The sequence below is a fragment of the Hyla sarda genome, chromosome 10 (genome assembly GCF_029499605.1).
Source record: "Hyla sarda isolate aHylSar1 chromosome 10, aHylSar1.hap1, whole genome shotgun sequence".
Taxonomy (NCBI): domain Eukaryota; kingdom Metazoa; phylum Chordata; class Amphibia; order Anura; family Hylidae; genus Hyla; species Hyla sarda.
In genome coordinates, this window is record NC_079198.1 from 106,998,666 (window position 1) to 107,025,109 (window position 26,444).

Below are 26,444 nucleotides of genomic sequence, written 5' to 3' on the forward strand. Positions count from 1 at the left end.
TAAGGTGGTTACATGAGGAGGAGGTTTGTTACAGTGTGTCACCCCAGTAGTAAGGAAATTACATGAGGAGGAGGTTTGTTACAGTGTGTCACCCCAGTAGTAAGGAGATTACATGAGGAGGAGGTTTGTTACAGTGTGTCACCTCAGTAGTAAGGAGATTACATGAGGAGGAGGTTTGTTACAGTGTATCACCTCAGTAGTAAGGAGATTACATGAGGAGGGGGTTTGTTGCAGTGTGTCACCCCAGTAGTAAGGAGATTACATGAGGAGGGGGTTTGATGCAGTGTGTCACCCCAGTAGTAAGGTGGTTACATGAGGAGGGGGTTTGTTACAGTGTGTCACCCCAGTAGTAACGTAATTACATGAGGAGGAGGTTTGTTACAGTGTGTCACCCCAGTAGTAAGGAGATTACATGAGGAGGAGGGTTATTACAGTGTGTCACTCCAGTAGTAAGGTAATTACATGAGAAGGAGGTTTGTTACAGTGTGTCGCCCCAGTAGTAAGGTAATTACATGAGGAGGAGGTTTGTTACAGTGTGTCACCCCAGTAGTAAGGTGATTACATGAGGAGGAGGTTTGTTACAGTGTGTCACCCCAGTAGTAAGGTGATTACATGAGGAGGAGGTTTGTTACAGTGTGTCACCCCAGTAGTAAGGAGATTACATGAGGAGGAGGTTTGATACAGTGTGTCACCCCAGTAGTAAGGAGATTACATGAGGAGGAGGTTTGATACAGTGTGTCACCCCAGTAGTAAGGGGATTACATGAGGAGGAGGTTTGTTACAGTGTATCACCCCAGTAGTAAGGTAATTACATGAGGAGGAGGTTTGTTACAGTGTGTCACCCCAGTAGTAAGGAGATTACATGAGGAGGAGGTTTGTTACAGTGTGTCACCCCAGTAGTAAGGTGATTACATGAGGAGGAGGTTTGTTACAGTGTGTCACCCCAGTAGTAAGGAAATAATATAAGGAGGATGTTTGTTACAGCGTGTCACCCCAGTAGTAAGGAAATTACATGAGAAGGAGGTTTGTTACAGTGTGTCACCCCAGTAGTAAGGAGATTACATGAGGAGGAGGTTTGTTACAGTGTGTCACCCCAGTAGTAAGGTAATTACATGAGGAGGAGGTTTGATACAGTGTGTCACCCCAGTAGTAAGGTAATTACATGAGGAGGAGGTTTGTTACAGTGTGTCACCCCAGTAGTAAGGAAATTACATGAGGAGGAGGTTTGTTACAGTGTGTCACCCCAGTAGTAAGGTGATTACATGAGGAGGAGGTTTGTTACAGTGTGTCACCCCAGTAGTAAGGAAATAATATAAGGAGGAGGTTTGTTACAGCGTGTCACCCCAGTAGTAAGGAAATTACATGAGGAGGAGGTTTGTTACAGCGTGTCACCCCAGTAGTAAGGAAATTACATGAGAAGGAGGTTTGTTACAGTGTGTCACCCCAGTAGTAAGGTAATTTACATGAGGAGGAGGTTTGTTACAGTGTGTCACCCCAGAAGTAATGTGATTACATGAGGAGGAGGTTTGTTACAGTGTGTCACCCCAGTAGTAAGGTAAGAAGTCTGGTGACGAAATGTTGGGTGCTGGAGGCCTTCATTTTAGCCACTAGGCACTTGTTATTGTATTGTATCTTTGTGTTAGCCTGACTTGTCCCACTATATGTGCAATATATTTAATACTACCAGGGTGCCAATCTGGAAATAGCACTTTATGCAGCTTTGCACTTTAAGTCCTAAGCACCGTATATACTGATTTACAATAGGACCCATGTATCTGCTACTATTATTCTGGCCTCCATATCTCCTTTCTCTATTGGGTTATCCCCGGAGTTTACTATATATATGATTGGATATCTATATATTTTCTTCCTATTTTACTGTTTTAAATGTTTGTGAATTGCATATATGTACAATAAAATTAGTTCTATTGATCTATATACGCTTTCTCCTTGTTGTAACTATGCCAAATAACCAAAAATGGAGGTCAACAAGCTACTATATATGTGTTCTGCACATTTTGACCCTCGCACCCATTTAGTAGTACACAACCCTGTATCTACTGTATATTACATCATCATTGGAGTCCAGTCCCGCTGGCCTCACCCAGTTGACCATGACAAACTGCAGGTCTATTTGTTCTGTACATGAACGTGTACATGAGAGAGGAACATCCCGTTACCCTCCTACCAGTCCTTCTGTAATCACATCATTAGATCTATGCAGGTTTAGTCTATTTTGAGTCTATCTTGCAGTCTCGGTAGTTGGGTGCATTATAGTTGTTGGTTAAAGTTCTTTCATCGAGGTTGGACGTTCCATCTGTCGGGATGACGTATACATTCACATTCTGCGTTTCTTCCTTTTTCTTTCTATACCTACTGTAGCCAATTATGATCAACATGGCGGCCACGTCAAACACCAACTCTGCCAGCTCGGCCACTGACAGCACTGAAGATCCAAACCAGAAACTCCATTGGCTCCCCATAGTAGACAGCAGATTGAAAATCTGTGAACATGAAAACACATAAATAATAGTTATTAGTTTTAAACATTTGCAGTCATTTTTTATTGCTCTAATTCTCTTAAACAATAAGGCAATTTTGTATTTATACATTTTTTGTTAATTTTTTTTTAAATTTCCTACCATTTTGGGTCTACAGCTCCTATGCAGATGTATATTTCTCCATAGCTACAAGCTGCAAAAAATTCAATGTAGAGCATGATCCTGCAGTTATGTTACCTTTCATCTGTCCAATACTATTTGCTAATCTATAGAAAAGAACATGGCCGCAGCCTACAGAACTGTTTGCTTTCCTTTACACAGAGACATAGTACAGTTCCATTTAAGCTGTAAGCAGATTAAAGCGTAACATCCTTCTATATGTTACTCAATGGTTCATGCAGATGCTTTATGTGTCTAGCTTCTGTATTTGGCTTACAAACCCCTTTGTTCTGCTACTCGCTCATTCTGAGATCCACTGCTCAGAAAGGGGAGTGTCCGAGGCAAGCACTGAGCCTGCCCTCACTCACCATGCATTCACTTCCTCCCTGAGTCTGCTGTGCTGGGTCTCTCCATCCAATCACTGCAGGCTACTCTGTAACCCCCTCCTATCTGTTCTCATGCTGCAGTCTGATAGGACAGGAGTGAGCACAGAGGACTGCCAGTCCCGCCCTCACTTACTAGACTTTATCCATGCCTGTGCTTCAGCTGGGACAAAGATGATGCCGCACCCAGACAGGATTCCGGATCGTATGGGGACCCCTAGTGGTCTTTTTTTTTATAAGCCATGATTTCTATAAATAAGTGATACATTTTTTAAGAAGTATATTAGAAAAGGGTAACTAGAACTAGAACTTCTCTAAAAACGATTTGCAAAGTTGCCTAGTGTTTTCATATCTGACACGCTGGAGCAATAAAATAAAATTGATCGTAAAGGACATGGCCATTCAGATTTGTCAGGATGGGGGGGATCACTAGTGTCTGTGATTTAGTGCTATCCGCTGAGAGGCCCCCCCCCCCCCGCCTTTCCATCTTGCAGTTGCACCTCTTCATGCCAATGTCAGATGGAATGGGATAATATGTTTGGAAGGAGGACATTTGGAACTTATTCTGATTGAACTCAGTTCAGGGCTATTGCTTTTTCTTCTTAGGATAGAGTGCCATATCTAAGGCTCCTTTCACACTGTAGATTGCTCCATTTTAAAGACCCCTTATAATGTCCCATTAAGAAATAGTGTTGAGCGGCATAGGCCATATTCGAATTCGCGAATATTCGCGAATATATGGACGAATATTCGTCATATATTCGCGGATATTCGCATATTCGTAATATTCGCGTTTTATTTTTGCATATGCGAAAATTCGCACGCCAGTCTCACACAGTAGTATTAGAGCCTTCTTTACACCACACAAGCTGGAAGCAGAGAGGGGTGATCACTGTGATGTGTACTGTGAAAAAAAAAAAAAAATACGAATATTCGTAATTACGAATATATAGCGCTATATTCACGAATATGCGCGAATTCGCGAATAAAATTCGTATTGCGAATATTCGCGAGCAACACTATTAAGAAAACCCTTAAAAAACTACCGTTAAATGGCCGTTACAAAATCCCATTCAAGTCTATGGGATTTTTACATTATCCTTTTTCACACACTATAGCCGTTATGAATAACAGACATTATTTGTGATGGAAGAAAAATGAGTGCATGTAACGTTTTTTTCTTCCGTCACAAATAATGTCCGTTATTCATAACGGCTATAACGGGTGAAAACGGATAATGTAAAAATCCAATAGACTTGAATGGGATTTTGTAATGGCCGTTTAACGGTGGTTTTTAAGGGTTTTCTTAACGGGACATTATAAGGGGTCTTTAAAACGGAGCAACTTTTTAGTGTGAAAGCGGCCTAAATGTATTATTCTTGAACTCATAAGTACCAAAAAGTAAAAAAAAAAAAAACAGTTTTAAAATAATTTGCAGAGTTTCTAGCAAATAAAAAATATACATTTCTCATCTGTTTTTTGCTTTCTTTGTTCCCCTTTTAGTGCTGCTGCAAATCTGCAATGCTGGGGGCTGAATCAGTCTCCTTCTTCTTCTGGCAGCTATAGTACTTAAAGGGGTACTCCGGTGGAATTTTTTTTTGTTTTTAAGTCAACTGGTGCCAGAAAGTTAAACAGACTTGTAAATTACATCTATTATATCTTAATCCTTCCAGTACATATCAGCTGCTGTATTCTCCAGAGAAAGTTCTTTTCTTTTTGAATTTCTTTTCTGTCTGACCACACTGTTCTCTGCTGACACCTCTGTTCATGTCAGGAACTGTCCAGAGCAGGAGAGGTTTACTATGGGGATTTTCTCCTGCTCTCGACACTTCCTGACACGGACAGAGGTGTCAGCAGAGAGCACTGTGGTCAGACAGAAAATAAATTTGAAATGAAAAGAACTTCCTCTGTAGCGTACAGTAGCTGATAAGTACCGGAAGTATGAAGATTTTTTTTTAATAGAAAGTAATTTACAAATCTTTCTGGCACCAGTTGGTTAAAAAATAATTGTCTTCCACCGGAGTACCCCTTTAACCTGAAGATAAGTATTATGGGATCCACTTTATTAAAGGGGTACTCCGCCCCTAGACAGCTTATCCCCTATCCAAAGCATAGGGGATAAAGATGCCTGTTTGTGGGGGGAAGGGATAAGATGTCTTGGGGCGGAGTGCCCCTTTAAAGGTCTATACTGCTGTTCTACACTGAAACAAGGATATGCAGACACATTTGGGGAGAGTGACTAAGCACACAGCACATTCAGATCATGTGGACGTGCACATAGCTATCTACTTTGAACACTAGGTGGCACTATGCTATAAAAGTAAATGTCAGCCCTCATCAGTGGATGGATTAATTTTATTTACTGCAGATAAATGGAGATTGTTTATTTTTGTATGATCTATGCCAGTGTTTCCCAACCAGTGTGCCTCCAGCTGCTGCAAAACTACAACTCCCAGCATGCCCGGACAGCCAACGGCTGTCCGGGCATGCTGGGAGTTGTAGTTTTGCCACAGCTGGAGGCACACTGGTTGGGAAGCATTAATCTATGCAATATCATTTAATGGTGGGACAATGCCGCCAACATGTAAGCAGAGCTATATTGTTATTCCAGGAAAATCAACAGGCTCCAGAAAGTTAAACAGATTTGTAAATTACTTCTATTAAAAAATCTTAATCCTTTCAATAATTATCAGCTGCTGAAGTTGAGTTATTGTTTTCTGTCCGGCAACAGTACTCTCTGCTGACATCTCTGCTTGTCTCGGGAACTGCACAGAGTAGAAGAGGTTTGCTATGGGGATTTGCTTCTAAACTGGGCGGTTCCCAATACAGGTGTCATCAGAGAGCAATTAGACAGAAAAGAACAGCTCAACTTCAGCAGCTCATAAGTACTGAAAGGATTAAGATTTTTTAATAGAAGTCATTTACAAATCTGTTTAACTTTCTGGAGCCAGTTGATATATATAAAAAAAGTTTTTTTTCCTGGATAACCCCTTTAATCTCTAAACACTTACGTTTATTGCAGGGGTTTCGTCGAATGAGCGGAAATTCAGTTCTTGGAAATATACATTTAGCCTTGCAATATCATTTCTAGAAGAGATCAAAGTAAAAGTTGTAATCTCATATTCTGGAACTGTATGTGTTTACACATTTTTTAACCAATTTATAACATCGTAGCTAGAGATGAGCGAATTTACAGTAAATTTGATTCATCACAGACTTCGCGGCTCAGCAGTTGATGACTTATCCTGCATATATTAGTTCAGCTTTCCGGTGCTCCCGTGGGCTGGAAAAGGTGGATACAGTCCTAGGAGACTCCTTCCTAGGACTGTATTCACCTTTTCCAGCCCACCGGAGCACCTGAAAGCTGAACTAATTTATGCAGGATAAGTCATCAACTGCCGAGCCGAGAAGTTTGTGACGAATCGAATTTACTGTAAGTTCGCTCATCTCTAATCGTAGCATCAAATCTGCACAGCATTGCTGTCAATCTTCTAAAACTAGTTCAGCTAAAATAAAAACATGCAAAAGAATTTCCAAAAACTTTACCAAAGAGGGTGGTTCAAAAACATATCTCCATCTATTGCATGTACTGATTTTCTGTACCAATTATGTACGGACATAAATGTATTGGTAACTGGAACATAGATGTCACACTTTACCTATTACTAGTCCTGTTGTAGCCAGTCCTATTGGATAGTACTCCGGTCACCCAGTCCTGCAACAAGATAAGCAGATACTTGAAATAGAGATATCATAGAGGACTTGTCTTTTATAGGGGTACTCCCTTTATCTTAATCATTCCATTACTTATCAGCTGCTGTATGCTCCAGAGAAAGTTGTGTAGTTCTTTCCAGTCTGACCCCAGTGCTCTCTGCTGGCACCTCTGTCCATTTTAGGAACTGTCCAGAGCAGCATATGTTTGCTATGGGGATTCCTAGCACGGACAGAGGTGTCAGCAGAGAGCACTGTGGTCAGACAGAAAGGAACACTACAACTTCCCCTGATAAGTTGATAAGTACTAGAAGGATTAAGATTTTTAAATAGTAGTAATTTACAAATCTGTCTAACTTTCCGGCACCAGTTGATTTAAAGGACATGTCCGGTGCTCATTTTTCTTATTGTATCCATTACGGGCTGCAAAAAAAGAAAAGAAAATAAGCTTTCTCTTACCTGCCTGCACTCCCCCGGTGCTCCGGTACAGGCGTTCGGTCCCCGGGCTGTATTCTTCTTACTTCCTGTTAGCCCGGCACGTCACACGGAGCTTCAGCCTATCACAGGCCGAGGCGGGACATCGCTGCGGCCGGTGATAGGTTGAAGCTCCGTGTGACGTGCCGGGCTAACAGGAAGTAAGAAGAATACAGCCCGGGGACCGAACACCTGTACTGAAGCACCGGGGGAGCCTAGGCAGGAAAGAGAAAATTTGTTTTCTTTTATTTTTCAGCCCGGAACGGATAAAATAAGAAAAAGTGAGCACCGGACATCTCCTTTAACCCCTTAAGGACCAAACACATACTGGTACATCCTAAGTCCTAACCCTTACTATAACGCAGGGGCCACGGCGGGTTGGGCCAGGCCTCTAACAACGGCCGGGACCCGTGGCTAATAGTGCGCGGCAGTGCCGCTCGCTATTAACCCTTTAGACGCGGCGTTCAAAGTTCAACGCCGCGTCTAAAGTGAAAGTAAACCAATGCCGGTTAGCTCAGGGAACTGTTCGGGATCGCCGCGGTCAAATCACGGCATCCCGAACAGCTGTAGGACATGAGGAGGGTCCCCTTACTTGCCTCCTGTTGTCCGATCGCTGAATGACTTCTCAGTGCCTGAGATCCAGGCATGAGCAGTGAAGCGGCAGAATCATTGATCAATGGTTTCCTATGAGAAACCATTGATCAATGTAAAAGATTAATGTGTGCAGTGTTATAGGTCCCTATGGGAGCTATAACATTGCAAAAAAAAAAAAAAAAGAAAAAAAAAAAGAGAATAAACATCATTTAACCCCTTCCCTAATAAAAGTTTGAATCACCCCCCCCCCTTTCCCATATAGATCTAAAAAAAAAAACTGTGTAAATAAAATAAAATAAAAATAAACATATATGGTATCGCCGCGTGCGGAAATGTCCAAATTATAAAAATATATTGTTAATTAAACCACAAAATAGTGTATTTTTTGTCACTTTTTATATCATGAAAAAATAAATAAAAAGCGATCAAAAAGTCCGATCAATACAAAAATTGTGCCGCTAAAAACTTCAGATCACGGCGCAAAAAATGAGCCCAAAAAAGTTATAGGGTTCAGAAAATGACAATTTTAAACGTATACATTTTCCTGCATGTAGTTATGATTTTTTCCAGAAGTACGACAAAATCAAACCTATATAAGTAGGGTATAATTTGAATCGTATGGACCTACAGAATAAAGATAAGGTGTCATTTTTACCGAAAAATGTACTGCTTAGAAACGGAAGCCCCCAAAAGTTACAAAATGCTGTTTTTCTTCTTCTATTTTGTCGCACAGTGATTTTTTTTCACGTTTTGTCGTAGATTTTTGGGTCATTACAAAGTAGAATTCGTGGTGCAAAAAAAAACAAAACATCATATCGATTTTTAGGTGCAAAAGTGAAAGAGTTATGATTTTTTAAAGTAAGGAGGATAAAATTAAAGTGCAAAAATGGAAAAACCCCTGGTCCTTAAGGGGTTAAAAAAAATTGTTTTCCCCACTGGAGTACCCCTGTTAAAACAACCTTGTTCCTAAAAAGCTGCTGAACAGTTAGGTGGTCATCACAGGGCCAGAAGTCTTGTCCGGCCTACATGTTACGTACTGAATGACCTGGAGACCATACAGACCCGTTTAGAGTGGGGGAACTCTAACTACGTCATCCACGTGTCTTACAGAGGTTGTCTTAAGGAGTTAACCCCTTTCAATGCTGAGGCCTACAATGATCTAGATAAAGGAATAGCACTCACCTTAGACACAGATGTTGGCCATTTAGCAGTGCCTGCTGACAGCTGATACATTGTTTCACTGTTAAAATAAAGATGCAGAATTTATGACACACTATAATAGAGTATAGAGCAGTGGTCTTCAACCTGCGGACCTCCAGATGTTGCTAAACTACAACTCCCAGCATGCCCGGACGGCCGCGAACACGGAAGCCCGCACACAGCGTTCGGAGTAATGAACTTCCGGACGCTGTGAGCGGAGCTCCGAACTGCAGGGCAGCGCACAACCCCTTTAACCCAGACCCTAACAAGACGTAGTATCAGACCTGACCCAAAGCCAGACCCCCAAGACAGATGCCAGACTAGACCCCCCAGAAAACAGACTTTTTAGCACATAAATGTATTTTCTCTTGTCTCTAAACTTTTCTTTCTATACTGTGGAGGTGTTCACTTAAAAGAGCACTGTCAAAATGAAAAACATTTTATATGTTGTACATCTTGACAAAACACTAACCAGTTTAATATACTTCATAAAAAATAGGATTTTCTTTTTATAGAAATCATGTCTTAAAAAAGACCAATAGGGGTCCCCATACTACCCAGAACATAATCCTGTCCGACTGCAGCATTATCTTTGTCCCAGCTGAAGCACAGGCTGGGACAAAGTCCAGTAAGTGAGGGCGGGACTAGCACTCCTCTGTGCCCACTCCTGTATTATCAGACTGCAGCATGAAAACAGAGAGGAGGGGGTTACAGAGCAGCCTGCAGTGACTGGATGAAGAGACCCAGCACAGCACAGCAGACTCAGGAAGGAAGTGAATGCATGGTGAGTGAGGGCAGGCTCAGTGCTTGCCTAGGATACGCTCCTTCCTAAGCAGTGGAAGTCAGAATGAGTGAGAAGCAGAACAGAGACATTTGTGAGCCAAATACCAAAGCTAGACACATATAAAAGACATGTAAAGAACCTGAATGACTTAGTGAGTAACACATATAAGGTTTTTTTTCTCTGTGATATGACAGGTACGCTTTGAAGGGTTGTCTCATGAAGACTACCCCTGTCCATAGACCTTATAATGGCATATGGACTTCATAGAGGTAGGTGTCTCCTGCTTGGAGCCTTCTAAGAACAGAGAAAGGCTTGATGGATGCAGCTCCTCTTCTTGCAGACTCAAGCTGTCCAACCTACTTACTACCAGTAGCCACCATCTAATACCAACTTTCCTCTGCAAGGCTAATGCCTAATCCAGTGTTCCCCAACCAGGGTGCCTCTAGCTGTTGCAAAACCACAACTCCCAGCATAACCGGAAAACCGAAGGCTGTTCGGGTATGCTGGGAGTTTTAGTTTTGCAATTGCTGGAAGTGCCCAGGTTGGGAAACACTGGCCTAGCTTCTCCAACTATTTGCATTTGCAACTCTCATATAGAAAAGTCTATTTGCAGTAACAGATGTGGCATTGAGGCAGGTTTGAGGGCAATGAAAGGGTGTTTTTCCCAGTCCTTTATCCTAGGTGAACAAGCAGGGATGCTCATCAGGTGCCTAATTAATGAGGCCTGCAGCAGTCTGCATATAAGGAAAGGAAACAGAATAGTCTGGGCTCTCCCCAGAAGACAGCAAGGTGGCTGTGGGGGGAGGCAGGGGTCCTTGCGATGAGCACACAGCCAGGGCTTGGAGTGACACCCACAACAGTGAAGTGGACAAGACAAGGAGTCTTAGTACCCACAGCAAGAGGCTGCAAACGTTGTGTGTGAACAGTGAGTGAAAGGTTGCAGGAAACTTATGTTTTAACTGGCAGGGAAAAGCCCTCCAGTTGATAGTCAGGGCATGCTGGGTTGTTTAGTTAGTGACTGGATGGTCTAGGATTTTGTTTGTTCCTGTGTTATGCTTTTATTTATCCTGCAACCTGTCTAATAAAGCTGGCGAGGAGCCAGACTTGCATTAAGAACTGTTGTTTGCCTGCAGAATGAAGTAGAAATGTGTCCTGTGGCTGTGTCAAGGACGATCCTAGAGGTATCCCCAGGGTGAAATCCTTACACAGATTATATGAAAAAGTTGTGGAAGATAGCATAAAAGGGCGTCAACTAATACACATTTTACATTTGACATTTGTATACATATATATATATATATATATATATATATATATATATATAACATCAGGTATACAATACTATTCCCATTTATAAGCCTCATTTATAATGGAATCCAAAAATCACTTTACCTGCACTGCTTTGGGCACTTCTTAAAACAGTCATGAGTGTGATCTAGCAGATTCTTATACAGTCGATAAAAGCAATATCCTGAAATGAAGAGAATGACAACAGAATAACCAGCGATCCAGATTGGTCCAGAAGATCGAGCACTGTGTACAATCCTGACAGCATTATTTCATGGGGCTATTCTACATTGATCAGTGGGAAAATAGACTGTAGGTGGCAGCACCCATTCAGCTTTCATTGGCTATGCTCACTTTGTTTTAGGTAGGTATACCATTGGATGACTTTAAGGGCCGAAAGGCTTTCCTAGCATTGCTGTTACTTAAATGGTACCTATCATTAGTAATAAAAATGAATATATTATAGATAAGCCTATTTGAATTACCTTTCCAATATACTTATTAATAACATTTTGATAAGTTATGTGTTAAATTAACCCCTTGAAGTTTGGCCACCAGGGGGTCCTCCTTCTGGTCCTGCCAGCAGATTGTCTCCTGCAGCAGGCTGGCAGAGACAAAAGTCAGGAAATGCAGGTGGGACCTCAGCTCAGCACATTGTATAGAGTGTACAGTAGAGTTCAGAGATGTCACGATGCCGGCTGGCAGGTAGTGGATCCTCTGTGCCAGAGAGGGATTGGCGTGGACCGTGCTAGTGGATCGGTTCTAAGTCACTACTGGTTTTCACCAGAGCCCGCCGCAAAGCGGGATGGTCTTGCTGCGGCGGTAGTGACCAGGTCGTATCCACTAGCAACGGCTCAACCTCTCTGGCTGCTGAAGATAGGCGCGGTACAAGGGAGTAGACAGAAGCAAGGTCGGACGTAGCAGAAGGTCGGGGCAGGCAGCAAGGATCGTAGTCAGGGGCAACGGCAGGAGGTCTGGAACACAGGCTAGGAACATACAAGGAACGCTTTCACTGGCACAATGGCAACAAGATCCGGCCGGGAAGTGCAGGGGAAGTGAGGTGATATAGGGAAGTGCACAGGTGAAGACACTAATTGGAATCACTGCGCCAATCAGCGGCGCAGTGGCCCTTTAAATCGCAAAGACCCGGCGCGCGCGCGCCCTAGGGAGCGGGGCCGCGCGCGCCGGGACAGGACCGAGGGAGAGCGAGTCAGGTACGGGAGCCGGGGTGCGCATCGCGAGCGGGCGCTACCCGCATCGCGAATCGCATCCCGGCTGGCAGCAGAATCGCAGCGCCCCGGGTCAGTGGATCTGACCGGAGCGCTGCAGCGGAGAGAGTGTAGCGAGCGCTCCGGGGAGGAGCGGGGACCCGGAGCGCTCGGCGTAACAGTACCCCCCCCCCTTGGGTCTCCCCCTCTTTTTAGGGCCTGAGAACCTGAGGAGCAGACTTTTATCTAGGATGTTGTCCTCAGGTTCCCAGGATCTCTCTTCAGGACCACAACCCTCCCAGTCCACTAAAAAAAAAGTTTTCCCTCTGACCTTTTTAGAGGCTAAGATCTCTTTGACAGAGAAGATGTCCGAGGAGCCGGAAACAGGAGTGGGAGGAACAGATTTGGGAGAAAAACGGTTGAGGATGAGTGGTTTAAGAAGAGAGACGTGAAAGGCATTAGGGATACGAAGAGAAGGAGGAAGAAGAAGTTTGTAAGAGACAGGATTAATTTGACACAAAATTTTGAAAGGACCAAGATAGCGTGGTCCCAACTTGTAGCTAGGGACACGGAAGCGGACATATTTAGCGGAGAGCCATACCTTGTCTCCAGGGGAAAAAACGGGAGGAGCTCTTCTTTTCTTATCCGCGAACCTCTTCATGCGTGAAGAAGCCTGTAAGAGAGAATTTTGGGTCTCTCTCCATATAATGGAAAGGTCACGAGAAATTTCATCCACAGCGGGCAGACCAGAGGGCAAGGGGGTAGGGAGGGGGGGAAGAGGGTGACGGCCGTACACCACGAAAAATGGGGATTTGGAGGAAGATTCAGAGACTCTGAAGTTATACGAGAATTCGGCCCATGGAAGGAGATCTGCCCAGTCATCCTGGCGGGAGGAAACAAAATGTCGCAAATAATCACCCAAGACTTGGTTAATTCTTTCTACTTGTCCATTGGACTGGGGATGATATGCAGAAGAAAAATTTAATTTAATCTTGAGTTGTTTACAGAGAGCCCTCCAGAATTTAGACACGAATTGGACGCCTCTATCCGAGACGATCTGCGTAGGCAACCCGTGAAGACGAAAAATGTGTACAAAAAATTGTTTAGCCAACTGAGGCGCTGAAGGAAGACCAGGAAGAGGGATGAAATGTGCCATTTTGGAGAATCGATCAACGACCACCCAAATAACAGTGTTGCCACGGGAAGGGGGTAAATCAGTAATAAAATCCATACCAATCAGAGACCAAGGCTGTTCGGGGACAGGCAGGGGATGAAGAAAACCAGCGGGCTTCTGGCGAGGAGTCTTATCCCGGGCACAGATAGTGCAGGCTCGCACAAAGTCCACAACATCCGTCTCCAGAGTCGGCCACCAATAGAAGCGGGAGATGAGTTGCACAGATTTCTTGATGCCCCCATGACCAGCGAGATGGGAGGAGTGACCCCATTTGAGGATTCCGAGGCGTTGGCGTGGAGAAACAAAGGTCTTTCCTGGAGGAGTTTGCCTGATGGAGGCTGGAGAAGTGGAGATCAGGCAGTCAGGTGGAATGATGTGTTGCGGAGAGAGTTCAACTTCTGAGGCATCCGAGGAACGAGAGAGAGCATCGGCCCTAATGTTCTTATCGGCAGGACGAAAGTGAATCTCAAAATTAAATCGGGCAAAGAACAGAGACCACCGGGCCTGGCGAGGATTCAGCCGTTGGGCAGACTGGAGGTAGGAGAGGTTCTTGTGGTCGGTGTAAATAATAACTGGAAATCTTGATCCCTCCAGCAGATGCCTCCATTCCTCAAGTGCTAATTTAATGGCTAGAAGCTCTCGATCCCCGATGGAGTAGTTCCTCTCCGCCGGAGAGAAGGTCCTAGAAAAAAACCACAAGTGACAGCATGCCCGGAAGAATTTTTTTGTAAAAGAACAGCTCCAGCTCCCACTGAGGAGGCATCAACCTCCAATAGGAAGGGTTTGGAAGGGTCAGGTCTGGAGAGCACGGGAGCCGAAGAAAAGGCAGACTTGAGTCGTTTAAAGGCGTCTTCCGCTTGAGGAGGCCACGACTTGGGATCGGCATTTTTTTTGGTTAAAGCCACGATAGGAGCCACAACGGTAGAAAAATGTGGAATAAATTGCCTGTAATAATTGGCGAACCCCAAAAAGCGTTGGATAGCACGGAGTCCGGAGGGGCGTGGCCAATCTAAGACGGCAGAGAGTTTGTCTGGATCCATTTGTAGTCCCTGGCCAGAGACCAAATATCCTAGAAAAGGAAGAGATTGGCATTCAAACAGACATTTCTCAATTTTGGCATAGAGTTGATTGTCACGAAGTCTCTGAAGAACCATACGGACATGCTGGCGGTGTTCTTCTAGATTGGCAGAAAAAATTAGGATATCGTCCAGATATACAACAACACAGGAGTATAACAGATCACGAAAAATTTCATTGACAAAGTCTTGGAAGACAGCAGGGGCGTTGCACAGGCCAAAGGGCATGACCAGATACTCAAAGTGTCCATCTCTGGTGTTAAACGCCGTTTTCCACTCATCCCCCTCTCTGATGCGGATGAGGTTATAGGCGCCTCTTAAGTCCAATTTAGTAAAGATGTGGGCACCTTGGAGGCGATCAAAGAGTTCAGAGATGAGGGGTAGGGGGTAGCGGTTCTTAACCGTGATTTTATTAAGACCGCGGTAGTCAATGCAAGGACGTAGGGAGCCATCTTTTTTGGACACAAAGAAAAATCCAGCTCCGGCAGGAGAGGAGGATTTACGGATAAAGCCCTTTTTTAAATTTTCCTGGACATACTCAGACATGGCAAGAGTCTCTGGGGCAGAGAGAGGATAAATTCTGCCCCGGGGTGGAGTAGTACCCGGGAGGAGGTCGATAGGGCAATCATAAGGCCTGTGAGGAGGTAGAGTCTCAGCTTGTTTTTTGCAGAAAACATCCGCGAAGTCCATATAGGCCTTAGGGAGACCGGTTACTGAGGGAACCACAGAGTCACGGCAAGGGTTACTGGGAACCGGTCTTAGACAGTCCTTGGAACAAGAGGGCCCCCAACTCTTGATCTCCCCAGTGGACCAATCCAGGGTTGGGGAATGAAGTTGAAGCCAGGGAAGTCCAAGGAGAATTTCCGAGGTGCAATTGGGGAGGACCAAAAGTTCAATCCTCTCGTGATGAGATCCGATGCTCATTAGAAGGGGCTCCGTGCGGAAGCGTATGGTACAGTCCAATCTTTCATTGTTTACACAATTGATGTAAAGGGGTCTGGCGAGACTGGTCACTGGGATGTTGAACCTGTTGACGAGAGAGGCCAAAATAAAATTTCCTGCAGATCCAGAGTCCAAGAAGGCCACGGTAGAGAAGGAGAAGGCAGAGGCAGACATCCGCACAGGCACAGTAAGACGTGGAGAAGCAGAGTAGACATCAAGGACTGTCTTTCCTTTGTGCGGAGTCAGCGGACGTCTTTCCAGGCGGGGAGGACGGATAGGACAATCCCTCAGGAAGTGTTCGGTACTAGCACAGTACAGGCAGAGGTTCTCCATGCGGCGTCGTGTCCTCTCTTGAGGTGTCAGGCGAGACCGGTCGACCTGCATAGCCTCCACGGCGGGAGGCACAGGAACAGATTGCAGGGGACCAGAGGAGAGAGGAGCCGAGGAGAAGAAACGCCTCGTGCGAATAGAGTCCATATCTTGGCGGAGCTCCTGACGCCTTTCGGAAAAACGCATGTCAATGCGAGTGGCTAGGTGAATAAGTTCATGTAGATTAGCAGGAATTTCTCGTGCGGCCAGAACATCTTTAATGTTGCTGGATAGGCCTTTTTTAAAGGTCGCGCAGAGGGCCTCATTATTCCAGGACAATTCTGAAGCAAGAGTACGGAATTGTACGGCATACTCGCCAACGGAAGAATTACCCTGGACCAGGTTCAACAGGGCAGTCTCAGCAGAAGAGGCTCGGGCAGGTTCCTCAAAGACACTTCGGACTTCCGAGAAGAAGGAGTGTACAGAGGCAGTGACAGGATCATTGCGGTCCCAGAGCGGTGTGGCCCATGACAGGGCTTTTCCGGACAGAAGGCTGACTACGAAAGCCACCTTAGACCTTTCAGTGGGAAACAGGTCCGACATCATCTCCAGATGCAGGGAACATTGGGAAAGAAAGCCACGGCAAAACTTAGAGTCCCCATCAAATTTATCCGGCAAGGATAGGCGTAGCCCAGGAGCGGCCACTCGCTGCGGAGGAGGTGCAGGAGCTGGCGGAGGAGATGACTGCTGAAGCTGTGGTAGTAACTGTTGTAGCATAACGGTCAGTTGAGACAGCTGTTGGCCTTGTTGCGCTATCTGTTGTGACTGCTGGGCGACCACCGTGGTGAGGTCAGCGACAACTGGCAGAGGAACTTCAGCGGGATCCATGGCCGGATCTACTGTCACGATGCCGGCTGGCAGGTAGTGGATCCTCTGTGCCAGAGAGGGATTGGCGTGGACCGTGCTAGTGGATCGGTTCTAAGTCACTACTGGTTTTCACCAGAGCCCGCCGCAAAGCGGGATGGTCTTGCTGCGGCGGTAGTGACCAGGTCGTATCCACTAGCAACGGCTCAACCTCTCTGGCTGCTGAAGATAGGCGCGGTACAAGGGAGTAGACAGAAGCAAGGTCGGACGTAGCAGAAGGTCGGGGCAGGCAGCAAGGATCGTAGTCAGGGGCAACGGCAGGAGGTCTGGAACACAGGCTAGGAACATACAAGGAACGCTTTCACTGGCACAATGGCAACAAGATCCGGCCGGGAAGTGCAGGGGAAGTGAGGTGATATAGGGAAGTGCACAGGTGAAGACACTAATTGGAATCACTGCGCCAATCAGCGGCGCAGTGGCCCTTTAAATCGCAAAGACCCGGCGCGCGCGCGCCCTAGGGAGCGGGGCCGCGCGCGCCGGGACAGGACCGAGGGAGAGCGAGTCAGGTACGGGAGCCGGGGTGCGCATCGCGAGCGGGCGCTACCCGCATCGCGAATCGCATCCCGGCTGGCAGCAGAATCGCAGCGCCCCGGGTCAGTGGATCTGACCGGAGCGCTGCAGCGGAGAGAGTGTAGCGAGCGCTCCGGGGAGGAGCGGGGACCCGGAGCGCTCGGCGTAACAAGAGAGCTGAAGGGGGTGTGTGCGACCTCAGCCAATCACAGCTCATTTCACACTGAACTACTCTCGGCTGTGTACCAGAGAGAGGGAGGAAGTTCTCCCCAGCAGGGTTTCAGATCATGTCACACCTGCTGGGGGATGCCTCTTCCCTGTCTGTGGAGCTCACGGAGATGAAAATATGAACAATATCAAGATAGAAAACTAACAAATAATAAAAATAAAGGCAGGGGTGGTTTATCATGATGGGGGCAGTGACCTGGGAGGATTATAACATGTATCAAGATCATGACAGGTACTCTTTAATTCTCAAAATCAGCTAGAATACTAGGACTCCTTCTCCTCCTTATTGGTCCCTAATGGCATATATTAAAGGGGTATTCCAGGCAAAACCTTTATATATATATATATATATATATATATATATATATATATATATATATAGATATATATATCAACTGGCTCCGGAAAGTTAAACAGATTTGTAAATTACTTCTATTAAAAAATCGTAATCCTTCCAATAGTTATTAGCTTCTGAAGTTTTCTGTCTAAGTGCTCAATGATGATGTCACGTCCCGGGAGCTGTGCATGATGGGAGAATATCCCCATAGGAACTGCACAGCTCCCGGGACGTGAGTCATCAGAGAGCAGTTAGACAGAAAATAACAACTCAACTTCAGAAGCTAATAACTATTGGAAGGATTACGATTTTTTAATAGAAGTAATTTACAAATCTGTTTAACTTTCCAGAGCCAGTTGATATATATATATATATATATAAAAAAAGTTTTGGCCTGGAATACCCCTTTAAGAATACCCCTTTGGTCCTGCCAGTGATCACAATATTTATCAATATTGTCAGTACTTTCCAAACACTCATTAAGTATAAGGAGAGGTACCTAAAATATAACTATTATTTCAATTTTTTTTTTATTGCACCATAAATAAATAGTGTTAGCCCACTGCCATAAAAAGACAAGAGGGGAAAATAATTAAAGGGGTATTCCAGGCCAAAACTTTTTTTTATATATCAACTGGCTCCGGAAAGTTAAACAGATTTGTAAATTACTTCTATTAAAAAATCGTAATCCTTCCAATAGTTATTAGCTTCTGAAGTTGAGTTGTTGTTTTCTGTCTAACTGCTCTCTGATGACTCACGTCCCGGGAGCTGTGCAGTTCCTATGGGGATATTCTCCCATCATGCACAGCTCCCGGGACGTGACATCATCATTGAGCAGTTAGACAGAAAACTTCAGAAGCTAATAACTATTGGAAGGATTAAGATTTTTGAATAGAAGTAATTTACAAATCTCTTTAACTTTCCGGAGCCAGTTGATATATATAAAAAAAGGTTTGGCCTGGAATACCCCTTTAATACCAAACTAATATGAAAGTCACAGGCCTTGTATACACTGCTACAGATATTAAGTGTAAAACTGTTCTTCCGTGCAGTCTATCACACCACTCCCGAGACGTTTCTATCCCTCTGTGTGATGTCCTCACGGGAGTATATAATAAAACTTAGCATTAAGACTATTACATCAGAACATTTTGGCTTATATGTTAAAGAAAGTAACAACAAGTCAATGACAGGGTCCCTACTGGTTAGAACCATACTGTATGGTGTGTGAGTGGATCACCCCACTGCATCAGTTATTCTGAATATTCCAGGATCCGATCACAAAAATCCCCAAGTAGCAAATATTTAGGAATAATTAAAGGGGTACTCCGGTGGAAACCTTTTTTTTTTTTTGTTTTATCAACTGGTGCCAGAAAGTTAAACAGATTTGTAAATTACTTCTATTAAAAAAATCTTAATCCTTCCAGTACTTATTAGCTGCTGAATACTACAGAGGAAATTAATTTCTTTTTGGAACACAGAGCTCTCTGCTGACATCACGAGCACAGTGCTCTCTGCTGACACCTCTGTCCATTTTAAGAACTGTACAGAGTAGGAGAAAATCCCCATCGAAAACATATGCTGCTCTGGACAGTCCCAAAAATGGACAGAAATGTCAGCAGAGAGCACTGTGGACATGATGTCAGCAGAGAGCAGTGTTCCAAAAAGAAAAAGAATTTCCTCTGTAGTATTCAGCAGCTAATAAGTACTGGAAGGATTAAGATTTTTTAATAGAAGTAATTTACAAATCTGTTTAACTTTCTGCCACCAGTTGATTAAAAAAAAAAAAAAAAGTTTTCCACCAGAAATTTTACTGTCAAGCCAAGGGTAAAATCTTGGGGCCAAGTCATCTGGAGGGAGCTGCCACGTGGGCTAACAGTACATGCGCCTATACCTGTGACAGTCCAGGAGCCCTGGTATCTCCTCTAGGGATGTGCTGACCTGCAGTGGTAGGTAGCCATGTATGTCTGCTACAGCACAATCTGTGTTGCTTCGAGAGAGACACTAATAGCATGTTAGGAATGTCATATTTTATTTAGTTGCTTCGCTATTGGGCGCTGATAAAGTATATGGCCAGCGACTCTAACTTAGGCTGCATTCACATCTCGTTTTTGCAATACGGTTCCCGTATCCGGTTTCAGTGTAAAAACCGCATGGAACTGTATTGCAAACCGTATGTATAGACATGTCATTGAAAACCGTATGCCAAATGTAGCATCCGGTTTTGTACGTTTTGCACCATTTACGGTTTTATCCGTTTTTTTCCCCGTACACAAAACCACAGTCTACAACGTTTTTTTTTAAATGGTGGTCAATGGGAACCGTACAGAACCGTATGTGCGTACGGTTCCATCCGATTTGCACAATACGGTTTTGCAGTTTGCACATGCGCAGTGCACACCGATAGTTCTTCCCACAAAAAGAACAAGAAGAACTTTATTTAATTAAGGACAAACATATAACCGTATCTGTTTTTTTTTCTTTCAAAAAATGTATTAAACCGTATGCAACCGGAAATCCGTTCTCAAATAGAAGTAATTTACAAATCTGTTTAACTTTCTGGAGCCAGTTGATATATATAAAAAAGTTTTTGCATGGAATACCCCTTTAGGCATTTTTCAACCTTCTGGAAGCCCAAGCAGATTTATGAAAGGTACCATGTTACTTCTTGCCCTAACAACTATTAAACAGTCTCGGCAGTTTAGAACAGGAATTGCAGTTCACAGATTCTTTAAAGGGGTACTCCCATGGAAAACTTTTTTTTTTAAATCAACTAGTGCCAGAAAGTTAAACAGATTTGTAAATAACTTCTATTAAAAAAAATCTTAATCCTTCCAGTACTTATTAGCTTCTGAATACTACAGAGGAAATGGTTTTCTTTTTGGAACACAGAGCTCTCTGCTGACATCATGAGCACAGTGCTCTCTGCTGACATCTCTGTCCATTTTAAGAACTGTCCAGAGTAGGGGAGAATCCCCATAGCAAACGTATGCTGCTCTGGACGGTTCCTAAAATGGACAGAGATGTCAGCAGAGAGCACTGTGCTCGTGATGCCAGCAGAGAGCTGTGTTCCAAAAAGAAAACCATTTCCTCTGTAGTGTTCAGCAGCTAATAAGTACTGTAAAGATTAAGATTTTTTTAATAGAAGTAATTTACAAATCTGTTTAACTTTCCGGCACCAGTTGATTGAAAAAAAAAAAAAAAAAAAAAGCTTTTCCACCGGAGTACCCCTTTAAGCTCTGTGGGGGAGATTTATCAAAACCTGTGCAGAGGAAGAGTGGTGCAGTTGCCCATAGCAACCAATCAGATTGCTTCTTTCATTTTCCACAGGCCTCTAAAGAGGCCTGTGGAAAATGAAAGAAGCAATCTGATTGGTTGCTATGGGCAACTGCACCACTCTTCCTCTGCACAGGTTTTGATAAATCTCCCCCTGTCTGTGTAGAAGGATTGTTGTGTTTAAGCAAAAGCCCACCGCATGTATTAACAGATGGCGCCTATTATAACAAGGTTATGCGTTACAAAGAACCTTGGATAACAAATGAGAGTTGACATAAAATGAGGAAAAAATCTGGGTGCAAGGGGCAAATTTGGCAGGTAAGTATTTCACAAAATAAAGAAGTTATTAAAAAAAAACATTACCCTGCCTATAAATACTATAAATGTAATGGAAACAGTCTACATTTTGCATATAGATCTTTTCCCATGATGCTCCTTACCCCATCCAGTATGCTTGTTGTAGTCACAGTACTCCGTCCCCGGAGGCAATGGATAAAAGTAATATCCGCACCCGCACTTCTCTATCATTTTGAATTGGAAACAAGATTGTAGACAAGTCTAAAAAGGCAGGAAAATGATTGTTATCTAACTAGAACATCCGATTATTGTAACTCCTTGTATACAGTGAAGACCACTACATCATGTATAGCGGCCATTTTCTTTTAAAGGGGTATCCACTGCCCCAGCGTCCGGAACATTTTGTTCGGAATGCTGGGTGCAGTCAGCGAGGGTCGTGACGTCACGCACACGCCCCGTAGTGACGTCACGCCCCCTCAATGCCACGCCCCCTCCCATAGACTTGTGTGGTGGTCTTGGGTGTTGCGGTAACGGTGTAGGGTCTGGTGGTGTTAACCCTTGAATGTCGTGACGCCAGGGTGAGGTTTCCTCACTGTAATGGTCCTACCGCCAACCGTCCCACAAACGGCAGGGAGAAATAACGGAATGTCCACAGCAGATTTTATGAAGTAAACTTGAAGTAACTTTACTGTATATTTTTTGCAACGGCATGGAACATAACAGTCTTTTGAGAGAGAGAACCGTGGTACAGGTTCCTCACAGGTCACAGGTCACCAGGTCTGCCCTCCTTACAGACCCCACTAGACAGTTCATGTGGATTTTACACTTTGGGGTTAAAATTAAGGATTGGTCTACATTTCTGGATAAACATTGACACAGGAATAGTTTGAGCTCACCTGTTGTGTATATGAAGAATTGTACAGCAGCTGGAAACCTAAATCGCTACCATCAAAAGTGCATTCACTGTATGGTGCTCCCAAGCGATTCACCTGATCCTGTGGGAACCCATAAACATTGGGTACAATTACTGTTATATTCCATGTACAGCATACAATACTTTAGTACATTGTAATAATGGGTAACTCTGTGCCTTGCTAAAACAAAAGTCATACCTATTATTAAAGGGGGTATTCCAGGAAAAAAAAAAAAAAAAATATATATATATATATATAATTTAAATCAACTGGCTCCAGAAATTTAAACAGATTTGTAAATTACTTCTATTAAAAAATCTTAATCCTTCCAATAATTATTAGCTGCTGAAGTTGAGTTGTTGTTTTCTGTCTGGCAACAGTGCTCTCTGCTGACATCTCTGCTTGTCTTGGGAACTGCACAGAGTAGAAGAGGTTTGCTATGGGGATTTGCTTCTACTCTGGACAGTTCTTGAGACAGGTATCATCAGAGAGCACTTAGACAGAAAAGAACAACTCAACTTTTGCAGCTCATAAGTACTGAAAGGATTAAGATTTTTTAATAGAAGTAATTTACAAATCTGTTTAACTTTCTGGAGCCAGTTGATATATAAACAAAGTTTTTTTTTCCTGGATAACCCCTTTAACTACACCCCACATATTACATGTCTCTCTATTGACATTAAAGGGGTTATCCAGGAAAATACTTTTTTTTTATATATCAACTGGCTCCAGAAAGTTAAACAGATTTGTAAATTACTTCTATTAAAAAAATCTTAATCCTTTCAGTACTTATGAGCTTCTGAAGTTAAGGTTGTTCTTTTCTGTCTAAGTGCTCTCTGATGACATGTGTCTCGGGAAACGCCCAGTTTAGAAGAGGTTTGCTATGGGGATTTGCTTCTAAACTGGGCGTTTCCCGAGACAGGTGTCATCAGAGATCACTTAGACAGAAAAGAACAACCTTAACTTCAGAAGCTCATAAGTTTTTTACAAATTTGTTTAACTTTCTGGAGCCAGTTGATATATTAAAAAAAAGTTTTTTCCTGGATAACCCGTTTAATGAAAAAAACTGAAATTTGCTCATGGTCCCAGAAAAGGGTGGTCCCAGACAATCCCATTAAAGGGGTACTCCAGTGGATTTTTTTTTATATCAACTGGTGCCAGAAAGTTTACTATTTAAAAATCTTAATCCTTCCAGAACTTATTAGCTGCTGTATACTACAGAGGAAGTTCTTTTCTTTTTGAATTTCCTTTCTGTCTGACCACAGTGCTCTCTGCTGACATCTCTGTCCATATCAGGAACTATCCAGAGCAGGAGAGGTTTGCTATGGGGATTTTCTCCTACTCTGGACAGTTCCTGACATGGACAGAGGTGTCAGCAGAGAGCACTGTGGTCAGACTGGAAAGAAATTCAAAAAGAAAAGAACTTCATGTGGAGCATATAGAAGCTCATAAGTACTGGAAGGATTAAGATTTTTTTAAATAGAAGTAATTTACAAATCTGTTTAACTTTCTGGCACCAGTTGATAAAAAAAAAAAAAAGAAAAAAATTACCTGCAGCACCCCCACAGGGGACATAAAGTATTACATTGCACTAATTCACATCAATGTGTTATCTGTGTAATACAGGACAGGACAGGTCCTCCAGAACAAGAAAAGTAATCACTCTCCTCTATTAACTCACAATGGGGTGTATAACAATGATTCTTCTAAATAGACAATCCTTTAAGAAATACCTTTGTGAATATAATCTTCAAAAAGTCCATACCAGTGTTTCCCAACCAAGGTGCCTCCAGCTGTTGCAAATCTACAACTCCCAGCATGCCTGGACAGCCATTGGCACCCTGATTAGAAAACACTGGTCCATACACAGAAGGCAATTGATGTCGGCACCTTGCCGCCACTTACACAGGACAGAATCCCAGGGTCACAAACCACCTTGAAAAAAAGGTCACATAAATCATACAAAGTTAAAGGGGTATTCCAGGCAAAAACTTTTTTATATATATCAACTGGCTCCAGAAAGTTAAACAGATTTGTAAATTATTTCTATTAAAAAATCTTAATCCTTCCAATAGTTATTAGCTTCTGAAGTTTTCTGTCTAACTGCTCTATGATGATGTCACGTCCCGGGAGCTGTGCATGATGGGAGAATATCCCCATAGGAACTGTACACCTCCCGGGACGTGAGTCATCATTGAGCAGTTAGACAGAAAACAACAACTCAACTTCAGAAGCTAATAACTATTGGAAGGATTACGATTTTTTAATAGAAGTAATTTACAAATCTGTTTAACTTTCCGGAGCCAGTTGATATATAAAAAAATGTTTTTGCCTGGAACACCCCTTTAACTGATTATTGTCAGAAAACCTGGATCATTCACCAACCTGTTTAATACTGATTGAAGTCTCGGTCCCGGGCCATATATCAAACCCTTCATGCTCTGCCAAAGGGGACTGGTCAGGGCTGTGAATCATGACTTTAGCCCCCGCTGCACTCGACAAAATGGGCATGTTATCATTCTGGTCTGTTTTAAGGATCAAGGACAATCCTAAAATAAAGTATAATTTGCATATTTTTAAAATTCAACAATAAAGCTGACAATGCATGTTCTGTATTTTTTATATATTTTTTTTTATCTTGTGCAATGACCCATTTCTTATACTTTTTTTTTTTGGAAAGGGAAGGATAAAAACCCTATAAATAGGCAGGAGACCTTACTTCTATCAATAGTAATGAGACATATGGTCATGTAGGACCATCCTTATTATATATACAGTAGAATCTCCCAATAGCGGACACTCATGGGGAATAAAAAAGTGTCCCCTATTGAGAAATAAAGCTCAAAAATCTTTCTAAATGACCGAATACTAAAATTACCTAAAAACACGATAAAAAGCAGTATTACAGTAGAATCTCCCAGTGACATTTAATCACCCCTTATCACCCCCTGTACCAAGTCACCCCTCCTTTATACCCTGTGCCACTTTATCCCCTCTGTGCTTTATGCCAAATCATCCCCCCTTACCCCCTGTGCCACATCATTTCCCCCTGATCCCGTCTGTGCCAGAGGGGGGATGATTTGGAACAGGGGGAGTAAGACTAACCCCAAAATGTTCTTTAACTATATCAATAGCAAAAAGGTGAAAAATGAAAGTGTTGGCCCTTTAAAAAATGATGAGGAAGAAATTATAGACGGGGATCAGGAAAAAGCAAATATATTAAACAAAATTCTTCTCCACTGTATTCACCGAGGAAAATGAAATGCCAGGTGAAATACAGCAAGATAAGGTAAACTCCCCAGTACAGGTCACCTGTCTAACCAGGAAGAAGTACAGTGCCGCCTACAAAAAATCAAAATAGACAAATCACCAGGTCCAGATGGCATTCACCCCCGTGTTCTAAAGGAATTAAGTAATGTACTAGATAGACCCCTATTTTTAATATTCAGGGACTCCATAGTAACAGGGACTGTTCCACAGGACTGGTGCATGGCAAATGTGGTGCCAATATTTAAAAAGGGGTCAAAATGTGACCCAGGGAATTATAGACCTGTTAGTTTAACCTCCATTGTATGTAAATTGTTTGAGGGTTGAGAGATGCTATTTTGGAGTACATTGATAAAAATAAATGTATGACTCCATATCAGCATGGCTTTATGAGGGATCGGTCCTGTCAAACTAACCTGATCAGCTTTTATGAGGAGGTGAGCTCCAGACTGGACCAGGGGCAATCGCTGGATGTCGTATATCTGGATTTTTCCAAAGCATTTGATATCAGGGAACCTTCTTGGCCCCTTACTGATGTATTGGCTGTACCCCCTGACAGCGGCCCTGTGTACAAGGTAGGGCCTGCACATAAGCCTGGTTGTCCCCTATTGGGAGTGTATTGTCTCCTATTGGGAGTGTTTTGTCCCCTATTGGGAGTGTTATGTCCCCTATTGGGAGTGTTTTGTCTCCAATTGGGAGAGTTTTGTCCCCTATAAAGTGTGTCTGCACCTACTTTTGGGAATGTCCCCTATTAGGAGGGTGCAAATACATTAAGTCTTATGGGACTCTGCTGGAGAATTAAAAACTGTCCGCTATTGGGAGGTGTCCCCTATTGGGAGGTGTCCGCTAAGGGAGATTTTACTGTAGTTATCACAGACTAAACCCTTCC

The 26,444-nt window shown here is 43.3% G+C and overlaps 1 protein-coding gene across 1 annotated transcript in view; it reads right to left on the reverse strand.

The window, feature by feature from the left end:
* Positions 1-234: 234 nt before the first annotated feature.
* SCNN1D (sodium channel epithelial 1 subunit delta) overlaps positions 235-26,444 on the reverse strand; it is a 47,457-nt gene continuing 21,247 nt past the window's right edge. Inside the window, exons 6-13 of the mRNA XM_056543602.1 lie at positions 24,674-24,837; positions 22,271-22,369; positions 21,518-21,635; positions 11,199-11,277; positions 9,005-9,062; positions 6,703-6,758; positions 6,055-6,130; positions 235-2,504 (exon numbers count right to left, since the gene is read on the reverse strand). Coding sequence (XP_056399577.1) covers positions 2,232-2,504; positions 6,055-6,130; positions 6,703-6,758; positions 9,005-9,062; positions 11,199-11,277; positions 21,518-21,635; positions 22,271-22,369; positions 24,674-24,837 — 923 coding nt within the window. The 3' untranslated portion in view covers positions 235-2,231. The remainder of the gene's footprint in view (positions 2,505-6,054; positions 6,131-6,702; positions 6,759-9,004; positions 9,063-11,198; positions 11,278-21,517; positions 21,636-22,270; positions 22,370-24,673; positions 24,838-26,444) is intronic.